General features: G+C 41.3%; 1 protein-coding gene across 2 annotated transcripts in view; it reads right to left on the reverse strand.

The window, feature by feature from the left end:
• The window catches only part of spock3 (SPARC (osteonectin), cwcv and kazal like domains proteoglycan 3), a 34,159-nt gene extending 30,632 nt beyond the window's left edge, over positions 1-3,527 (reverse strand). The window contains exons 1-2 of one of the 2 annotated variants that reach the window (XM_023799422.2): positions 3,382-3,527; positions 3,102-3,233 (exon numbers count right to left, since the gene is read on the reverse strand). In XM_023799422.2, coding sequence (XP_023655190.2) covers positions 3,102-3,233 — 132 coding nt within the window. In that variant the 5' untranslated portion in view covers positions 3,382-3,527. Of the gene's footprint in view, positions 1-3,101; positions 3,234-3,321 lie in introns of both variants that reach the window. The other variant, XM_072707111.1, reaches the window with a different exon arrangement.
• Between the last annotated feature and the right edge of the window lie 7,455 nt (positions 3,528-10,982).

Raw genomic sequence — 10,982 nt, forward strand, 5'->3', positions numbered from 1 at the left:
AAAGAAATATAAAACTTTCAGCTTATTTGTGTTTAAGTCTGGAGGCAGTTCTTTTTCCAAACAGAAGCACAGCTGCGCAAGTTTCGCCCATAAAAGAAAAAATCCTTGGGTACCATTAACAGACCTGAAAAAAGTTGAAGGAAACTACTTTAAGTAGCAGACGGTTATTATCAAATACACATGCCATGCGAAGGGAATGACATTTTAAAGCAATCAAGTACATTCGGTTAGGCCATTCCTTACAGAAACAGCAATTATCCTTCGAAACTACTGTATGAAGTAGAAAGAACAAAAGCCCTTTTTATGTAGAACTATAACTACCAACTAGTTATACCCAAGAAATCAGTTACATTTGTGACAAAGAATAACTAGAACATAAAACGTTTAAACGAGGCGTGACTATGCAACCTTTTGATGAATTAGCATCTCATCCAGGGTGTACCCCTGCCTGGTACAGACAGTATTGAGGTAGCCGGATGCTTGGATGACTAAGAAGAACTTTTTCACTCTGCAATGTAAATTGTGCTCCATCAAATGTCAGCTCTAAATATTGTATTATTTTTATCATGACAAACAACTAAAAGTCTTTGAATGCTACACTGCTTTGCCCATTCTCTAAATATTATTATTGTGCAAAACAGATTAGTTCGAAGATTGTCGACAATGCCATCGAAACAAATGACTAGCCGTAGGCTCACGCTATCTTAAAACACCAATTATGAATGTGCTGGGTGAAGGATTTACATATTCAAAAGATTTATTATCCAATCAGATTTCTGATATATTTGTTTTGTTTTGTTTTTTTTTAGCTGTTTCTTATGAATAGTACAATAAATCCAAGCATTAGAATGAAAATACAAGTAGCTCCAGGCTCTCTTCATAAGATTTCATGACAATATAATAGCCAGAATGTGATGAAATTCCAACAGCGAGTTAGCGATTGTCACTCCGGGGCTATTAAAACTCACTAACTTCTAATCAAGCCTCAGCTTTGAAAAGAGGTAATAAAAGGGTTAACCAGATAAAAATGAACTTAGCATACCAACTGATCTGATTCGCCTTGATGGCGGACATGAAATTGTACAAACTGCAGACACTGAAGGTTCCTTGAAAAACTTTAGCTACATTACTGTAGGATAAATCAACATCTCTGCATGCAGGTCCAGAATTAAAAAAGCAATAATAGTGAATGCTGTCCAGGCATAGGGGATCTCAACTGTAATATAGCTGTGGCTAGCTAATGTGGTTAATTTCCCCAAGTAATGTATGATATTAGCACATGCCGTTCTAGCAAGTGACATTCTGCATTCCGCGACACAGTGTGCTTTTCTGTAACAAAACAGGCAGTCAACACCGTGACCTTTCTAGTATACAGTATCTCAGCTGACTGAAAAACAAGAACAGAAACAAAATGCACAGAACAAATGCACCAGTTGAATCACCTTATAAACATTACAGATCAAGCAGGGTTATATTACATTAAGCACCTGCAACTGAAAATAAAAAAGCAAGCTTAGACCATTATGTTTAACAAAGTAAAGCCCTTTTAAAAGCTTTTTTGTTCCATTTTACTCTTTTTTACTTGTTACCAGTCTAACCCTTCTATTAGCGTTGGGTTCATATTAGAAAAAAACAAAGTAAAAACTAGCCTTATCACTTCTTAATAAAGCTGCATAGAATTAAACTGTCTATATTTACAAACAAATACGAATATTCTGCATATCTCCATCCATCCATTCATCCATCCATCATCCATCCATCTTCTAACCTCTTATCCTGGTTTGGAGGGGGGGTGGGGGGTGTCTATCCTAGGTGGCATGGGGCATTTTTATATGACTTTTTCTGAATGTTTTTGGATACCAAATAACTGCATATAAAAACAATAAGGGGGGGGGGGCACCAAGCGACGATGCCGATGCAGGGACCACACGATCACTTATGACCATTTTCATGCCCATTTCAGTTTTCGGATTTTGCAGTTAATTACCAGAAGCTGTGGAAAAAGTTGCGGCAAAAATGTTGATGTTGCTGCCGTATACCCGGAATGTTCCATTGTCACTTAATGCCCAGTCGGTGAAAACTAACGTCAACCTGCCATAAAGCAGATGGCGATCCTGTGACAGACATCATGTGTCCAAGGAGCCATTTCTTGCAAAATGGCTTAACCTTTTAACTGTGTTTAATAATTGTTCCAATTATCTAAAGAGTACTAACATATGTGCTATATATGGTCTTTGAAATCCATAAGTCAGGAAGACCTTAGTGAAAATGTCGATACTACAGAGGAATCAAACGTCTGTTAATGTGAATGCCTGATTACATATGTCACTAACTAGACACTTAATCACAGAGCTCCGCGGCCTTGACTCTCCTTAAAGTGCATAAGTTAGACGCACATAGCTGCCTTTAATCTGTCATCTACCCAATAGTGAAGCGCAGTGAACAAGTGTGCACAGGAAACGTAACAACCTTGCATTGTATTACAGAGCCAGAACGGCTTACTTTCTGAACGTAGTGCAAAGCATTGCTTTACTTAGACCTGTAACTGTCTAACAAGTAAAAGGACAAACCGTAGTCAAGAATGTGTGTATCAAACACCAACATCATAATAATCAATTTAAAATACTGCTATTATTTACTTGGCTGCGCATCCGAGAAAAATTTCACATCAGTGACTTTCCAAATTTCTTAACCAACATGACCGTCTTCGGAGCCAAACTAATTATATAACTGAATGGATTTGCTAATTGCTATCAGAGTTTTTTTTAAATTAATAAATAAAACGGCTAGACTTACCGTATTAATTTGCACTTATATTGCATGACTGAATTGTATTTCGTTTGAAAGTACGTCGTTGAATTACAGCTAGTGAAGAAGACAGTAACGTATGAGGAAGATATAGTCTCATTATTTAAAAAATTTAGATACTTTGAGCTACCTAAAGGTACGTGTCAATAAGAAATCACTATGCACAAGCGCCGCGTTAAATTACGGATGCATACATACAGTATGATAAATAACACTAATAATAATAATAATAATAATAATAATAATAATAATAATAACAAAAAACGAGAAGTATTATTTAAAATGCCACGTACGTCTCGAAATTTATCCCAGCGTCCAGTGAGCCATTTATCATCCAGGAAATTGCCTCCGTCCGACCTGCATGCTACTCCGAGCAATTGACTGGCGACGACCGCACAGACAGATAACAAGGCTGCATTCAGCATCTGCAACACAGAAAGGCACAAAAAAGCCGTGTCACGGACTAACGCCGCTTCTCATACACTGCATGACTAACGATTTTTTAACAGGTACCTCTTTCTCACACGGGCCCGGGGAAGGGCGTGTGTTGGTTTTAATGGAGATAACAGTCACCTTGTGAGCGATATCAGCGCCGTACGCATGTAGCTGACCGGCCTCTCGTCCCTGCGAGCTCTGACTGGCGACTCCTCAGCTTCAGCTGCCCGCCGGTGCCTCGCTCTCCGCACCGCGCGCAGTCTCGCGGAGGCGGACACGCGCTTAGCAACCGCCCCCCTCCCTTTCCGCGCGCGCCTGCGCGTTCCGCTACACACGAGGAGGGAAGGGGGGTCAGCGTGACCCCGTTATCGACGCACCGAGATGCCCTACACTGCGTCCTCCCTGTCGGCACGGGATCATTTACGCTATTTCCCCCCCTTCGACATGTCAACCCATCGCTGTGGCGTGATTATTTATATTACGTAGCCGACATTATATTTTAATCTAGAACGACTTTAATGTTGTTTAGCCACCTTGCCTTAGGCTACAACAATGCAAATTTCCCGGGACTTGAACTAACAACCTTCGGGTCTTTAACCCACCATACTACCTACTTTTATCTATTAACCTGAAATATTTCTGTACATACAGTTTTCACCTTATTAAATTATATTTTGTATGAGTGAATATAACACACTTTTATTTTAACCTTTAATCAGTTTTTCTCACTATTCTATATATATTTTTTTAATGCGATGGCATAAATCTGGTTTAATGGACTATTAAAAATAATGAAGACAACATTGTAATATTTTATTGTAGCAATTCCAGTCATTCATCTGCATTTTATCTAATATAATACAGAACAAAAATAGATATCGATAATGCTTTTGCAAAGACGATAACTGATTACAGTGATTACCGTATAATATTATTTTTTATACAGAGTTAATTAGTGGATCTCCATAGCTAAAGTGCAAAGACTTTCAGAGACTCTGGCACCCCCTGGTGTCTGATATTCGTTGACTCGAAGCAACACGCCAGCGTTAGCCATGAGAATCATAATCTTGATAGAAATAATTATATATAGTTAATGAATAAATGGTTATTATATAAAAAAAAAATCAAGGTTTAGACTGAAACGTATATTCTCATTTAAGCACAGCTATATAAACCATCCTGTCGACAAAATCCTAATTAAAACGAATACAGGCTAACTATACCACGTTTTGCCTTGTTGACCATTTCATTGGATCTTAATAATCTTTCTGCTTATTTCTTGGGTTTGCCCTATTTATGATTTTTAATTAATTTCAAGGGGAACTGTCACGTTTACATTGGAGGTTTGCAGTGGCTACATCAACACCAAATGTTATCTGATCATCACAAATTTGCATATTTCATGGCACACCTGTTTCCCTGAAATCAGACGAATGTCCCACAACTATTCTTAGAACGGTCAAATTAATACCGAGATTAATAAGCATTAATTAGTTCGAAAAATGACTAGTTAGTATTCAGTGAAAATCAAACTTCTATGCAGTTTTTAAATTTTATTCAGCGCGAGCATGATTATTCCTCTCTGCATGGAAAGAACTTTATCATATGCTTCTTGAGTTGTTCGTGTTTTGTTGTTACACTCTCTTAATTGGGCCACGGTAATTAGATGAAAGTATGAGATGAATCAATGATTCCTGATTGTCACATCCAGTTAAGAATACAGTTTGCTAGTTATCTGCCATAGACATGGCTGTTCCACAATGCTATGTCCACCTCCAGAAGATTTCAGTGATTAATCACCCACATCTGCACTCACTGTATTAAAGTTCTGTTTCTTTAATATCTTGACATTTCAGTTTTGGTATTTTTGGTTCTAATTGTCTGCCAATTGTGATACCCATCGTAACTGGGTGCTTGAGTCTTTCTTAATCATCTCATCTACGTTCCTCACAGGCTGTGTCCGAATTCAAGGGCTGCACTCTTCCTAAGCTGCATTCGAAGACCGACTGCATCACAGCCACGTGACAAGGCCGTCCCGTTTGGAAGGCTCCTTCAAATGCACACTCCTTTTGCCGAGTCATGAAGGATCCACTCCAATATATCCCAAGATTCATTGCACAGAGGTAAAGTGGGTGTGTCCCGGCTAGCCAATAGGAGGAGCGCTTCATGATTCAAGGGTAAGGGTGAGAACAGCTGGTGATAGTCAGACCTGCCCATCTGACAGCGCTTTCCCTTCGACCTTCGAAGAACGCACCAGCAAAGGCTATGCCTTCGTAGACTATGCCCTTTCAAGGATGCAGTCCTTGAATTCGGACACAGTTGCAGTCAAAGACCCAAATCTCATCAGCACTCAATCAGTCCTCCAAGGATTGTCAGTTGCAGAGGTCAGGACTGACAGGCGGAAATCCTGGGCACGAGGATGTGTGCAGATCAGGGCATGTCATACTGTCTGTGACTGTGTACTGTGTTTGGGACCTGATCGGTAAAGTTTGGCTTTCTTTACCTCTGCCCTGCTGCCGTGACAACGATGCATGACATTATCCTCTAAGAATTTGCGACTTATGTTCATCTAGGTAACAAAAAATAACACCAAAAACATAAGCTAAGGGTAAAAACAATGCTGCCAGCTTTAAAAATATTCACATTATTCTTTACTAAAATAGCTGCAAATAAAAAACATACAGGTTTGTGCAGTCAGATACTGGCCATCCAGTGTCAGGGTGGGAAACCGCAAAACCAGTTTTATTTCCCACTAACCTCTTAATTAGCATTGAATTATTTGCCAGACAAACTGATCATCAGGTTAAAGTCAAGTAAAGCTAAAAAAAAATATTTACATTAAACTAAAAATATGAAGAAGGAATACACAAGGTCAAAATATGAAATGCACTTTAAAAATATGTATGTTAAATGTAAATTTACAAAACATTCTAATCAATGAGCATTAGCTTCTAAATAATTATGATTCCAACGCAAATGTATTTGCTTTTGTTTATATTTTTGTAGGAATTGATAATGGAAGAACAGACAAATACGTTATGAATTTGGCATAATACTGAGGTATGCAATAAGTTAACCACTAGTATGTTTACATTAATGTCACTCAGCTAACAACAAGGAGGGAAAGAGTAAGAACAGGAGGACAGCTGCAGCCCCCTCCACTGACAGGGCCTGCAATGCCCCCCGCACTGCATCCTACAGCTGTCACTCATTCGCAGCAGAAGGTAGCGTAACAGCACAGGGCTGAGGTTTACTGATCTCTTGTTACCATGGCAATTGATCACCGGTCACAGGCAACAGTGATAATGACCCCCAGCCGGTCCAGTTTTGGCTAATTGCATTGTTAAGGTTTATAGGGTTGGCTGCAGAGGGATGGGGTGAGGTGTGTTTGAGGAAAGAGTAGGGTTTGGTCTGTGTGTGGTGGACATTGGTTTGTTATTTTCTTATAACTGGATTTGGGTGCAAATGACCACTTCCTATACTAAAAACTAGAATAGAGACGCTTCCCGGGTTACGATTGGGTTACGTTCCAATAAATCTATCATAAGGTGAGAATGCATTTTTAATACAGTACACTTAGCCTAACAAACGTCATAGCCTAGCCTACCTTGAGCATGCTTAGAACACTTACATTAGCCTACAGTTGGGGAAACTCAGTAATGCAAAGCCTACATATAATAAAGTGTTGAATATCTCATATAATTTATTGAATAATGTATTCAAAGTGAAAAAATATTTACCCAATATCGTAACACAGTCTATCATAACCTGGGCAGCGTCTATATAGCGCTTCATCCCTTGACCATAATGATTGTCCTTGTCGTTATCCTCATCATGCTTCACCGTTCCACAGTCTGGAGCCTGCATTGGTCCTCCTCCACCCTAGGATCCGAATCGTGATCCTTTATAGATGGAGTCCACTTTCTGATCCCCCTTTTTAAAAATAGAACCACCGTCCATGTTTGCCAGTTCAAAGGTATTTTACATGCTCCCATGCAACATTGAAGAGGCATGTCAACCGCATCATCTCCAGCAACATCCAGTGCTTTTAACACCTCCGGACAGATTTCATCTACCCCTGCAGCTTTTCCCCACAGAGGCCTCGGACTACCAAAGCAACTCCCTTTGCAGAGATCAATTTTGATCTACCAGAAACTTCCAACACAGCGTCCTGGTGAGAGGGCATGTCCACAGACTTAAGGAGCTCCTCAAAGTGTACTTTCTACTGCTCGACAACATCCCCCGAGTTGGTCCACACTTCCCTACCTTCGGCTGAACACAGCCTTTGCAAGGTCACACTCCCCCCCTTCTGAAGTGTTGAGCAGTGGCTACTTGATCTCTATATTTTGGCCTGTCTTTCTCGCTCGTGGGAGTTTTACACAAAAATGTTCTGAGGGCAGAATGAAAAATGATTGGTTCAGAGAGATCAAATTATAGAGGAGGTGGGACCAACCAATCACATGCCTTGGTCCTGCCCCTTCAGTTGCTTGGACCCACCTCCTCTACATTCCGATGGGTTGTCTCTCTGAACCAATCATTTTTTTTTGTTTTGCTCTCTGAACATTTTTCTGTAAGTAAAAATCCTACAAGCATCTTTCTCCAGGGCCTCTCCAAACTCTTCGTTTTGCCGGCTCTCCGACTGTCTTCGCTGCAACCTTCCTGGCCTGTCACCTCTTCTCAGCTACCTCAGGAGACCCCTGTGCTCTGCCCTAAATGCCTCTTTCTTCAGCTTGACAGCTTCCTTCACCGCAGGTGTCCACCAGCAGGTCCCTGGATTACCACCACGACAGGCATGACTACATACTTACCGGCCTCAGCTCTCTGCAGCCACCTCAACCAGAGCGGCCTCGAACACGGTCTATTCAGACTCAATGTCCCCGTCCTCACTTGGCATGCGTGTGAAGTTTTTCTGGAGGTGTAAGCTGAATTCATCTCGCAAAGAGGCCTCAGCCAGATGTTCCCAGGAAATGCTGACTGCCCGTCTAGGCCATCCTGGTCCATCCGGCCTCTTCCCCGTGTCCCGAATACAACTCACCACTAAGTGGTGATCGGTTGATAGCTGATACCCTCTCTTTCTCCTCAGGGTCAAAACATACAGCCTCAACGCAAATGACACTATGAAGCTGATCATTGACTTTTGGCCTACAGTGCACTAGGGCAGTGTTTCCCAACCCAGTCCTCGGGGAACCCCGGACAGTTCACATTTTTGCTCCCTCCCAGCTCCTAGCGAATCAGGAACACCGAATACCTGGTACAGGTGCACTGGGTTGGGAAACACTGCCCTAGGGTATCCCTATGACCATTCTAGTGTTCAAAATATTGTTATACCCATGAGCAGCTCTACCTTTTCAGGAACCCTAGGTGGTGCTTTACTTGGGAAGTCCCCCTACCAAGAAAATTGCTGATCGTTTCGCTTCCTCTTGAATGCAGATAATTCGGTCTCCCTAGGCAACTGCCTATTCCGCTCCTAGCTAGAGCCGGCCCTGGTTATGTCGTGCCCAATAACAGTTCATCACTCGAGTTTAGATTCTGGAGGTCATTCTTCCTAATCACCTCCCTCAAGGTATCTCCAGTGAGACTGCTGAGTACGTAGGTGGAGCCCTTTTGAGAACCTCACCCGCTTTGGGTTCTCCGAAATTACAGAAACATGGAAGCAACCCATTTGTCTACCGGGAAAAACTGCAGCTGCTCAGCCCCGGTCCCAGGAATTGTGGGCATCCCTATACCCGCCTGAAGTCATCCTATAGGGCAGGGGGTGGGCAATCTTGTTGGCAAAGGGCCAGTGTGCATGCAGGTTTTTGGGATAACTTTTGGGTCAGCTGTACAAACCCAGACTGGTTCCAGAGCCCATACTGTGCAAGGAAGTACTGCCAGTTTTATCCAGCAGATATCATTCTGTCCCCCACACTGCCCGGGGAGCCGTTGGGGGCGGTGACTGACTGCAGGTACGGAATCTGTCTGTGTCTGGAAGGTTGCCGGTTTGAATCCCTTCCTAGTGACACCTTTTTTTCCACTATTTAAATTAATTAGAGATATGCTATTTTTTTCCATCAAACTTTTTCTTTTTAATCACCATCCTCTGAATATAATCACCAGTCTAATATGAAAAATATACTCATTTTTGGTGACTACAGTAAGCAATTTACGTACGTTATGGAATGTCATTAGAATAAAATGTAGCCAGTAATATCACAAAAATACTGCCTAGATGTAATGACATGCAACAAAATAATACATGTTTTGTTAATTAAGGGGAAAAAAGCTCAACTTAGCTAACTGCTGACAGTGGAAGCTAATTTACTGTGTTACAATAGCACATAGATTGGGAGGGGGGGTTCACACAATGGAGAATGATCTTGACCTCACAAAGAAGGATGTTCATTACCATAGAAGCCTTGAAGCATAAAAGAAGTAAGTCATTTGAAAATCTTTTAAAAGTTTGGATGTGAGATAGAAATCCTTATGGTACGACATGCCGAGTGTCCAACGCTAAGGTCCCTGACTTCCAGCAAGTGCCACAAAGGTTTTAAACTGTGTCCACATCTCTTGTCAATCACTATACAACCTGCATACTTATTACGTAATACTACACATCTAGAATGCACAGTCATCATTATGTAGCATGTACTCTCATTGATATTGTTCAGCCGACGTAGATTGTTTTATCCAAAGCAGCATGACTTTTTTTTTTTAGACAATCCCCGCAACATTGGACCTTGCTCAAGGGGCCAATGATGGAACCTGAGACTTAAACCGGCAAGCTTTTCAATCACAGGCACAGTGTCCCAACCGACTGGGACTTGTGGCGAACCTGGGAATGACATTAGGGACACTTTACAGACGCCATGGGTAAATTACAGACCGAGTCACCTACCTTCATGTTATTGGACTGTGAAAGACAATTCTGAGAGAACATACAAACTTCACAGTACTATTAGAGCTAAATACCGCCTGTTGTATTTTTCAACAGCTGTCGACATTCCAGTCTCTCACATCTGACAATGTTTTAAATGGTTTGTTAACCTTGTTGTTGACTAAGACCCATGAGGGAGTTTTAAAGAGAATGACAGGATTCTGTGATTACCGCAGTCAGAATTCTTACAGTTAAGTACATTGTTTATGCTGGCTGATGTACAGATTTTCTTTAGAGGAAAAAGAGTGGGGAAAACGGGGGGGTGGGGCGGGGTAACCACATTTTTTCTTTTTTGCAATGATCAAAGGCGATTGTTGTGCTTTGGGGATGTGAAAGCAGGAAAATCTCAGTGACGGAGCTGCTGCTGTGTTCTTGCCAAGTTCGATGTATGAAAACCATCAGTTTTTTAAGCCTGAGCTCTTAATTGTTTGTCAAAACACCCTAATGGAAACCTAATTGTTCCATTTGAGGAAGCCCGTCTTCAACTTGAAGATATTTTTGCTTCGATGTTCCGACTAATGCTCACCATAGCAACAGCATCCATTAGGGTCAAGAGCAATTATCAAACTCAACTTTGACCACATCCCTGTAATTCTTTCCTGTCGATATACCTTTTTATGACTCTAAGAGAGACATATGCGACTGTTTGGACATTTAGTCACAGGCAAAGCAGTTTGCTACAAATCAAAAGCAGAAAATTATGTTTATATCCATTCTATGTATGTAATGTCTAACAGCTAGCCAGTTAGCGCCCAAGATGCCATTCTGTGTGCAGAAAAACTACTGTGTAAACCACAGGAACACATCACTCTTGACAGGGGAAACC

Source organism: Paramormyrops kingsleyae, chromosome 25 (assembly GCF_048594095.1).
Source record: "Paramormyrops kingsleyae isolate MSU_618 chromosome 25, PKINGS_0.4, whole genome shotgun sequence".
Classification (NCBI taxonomy): Eukaryota; Metazoa; Chordata; class Actinopteri; order Osteoglossiformes; family Mormyridae; genus Paramormyrops; species Paramormyrops kingsleyae.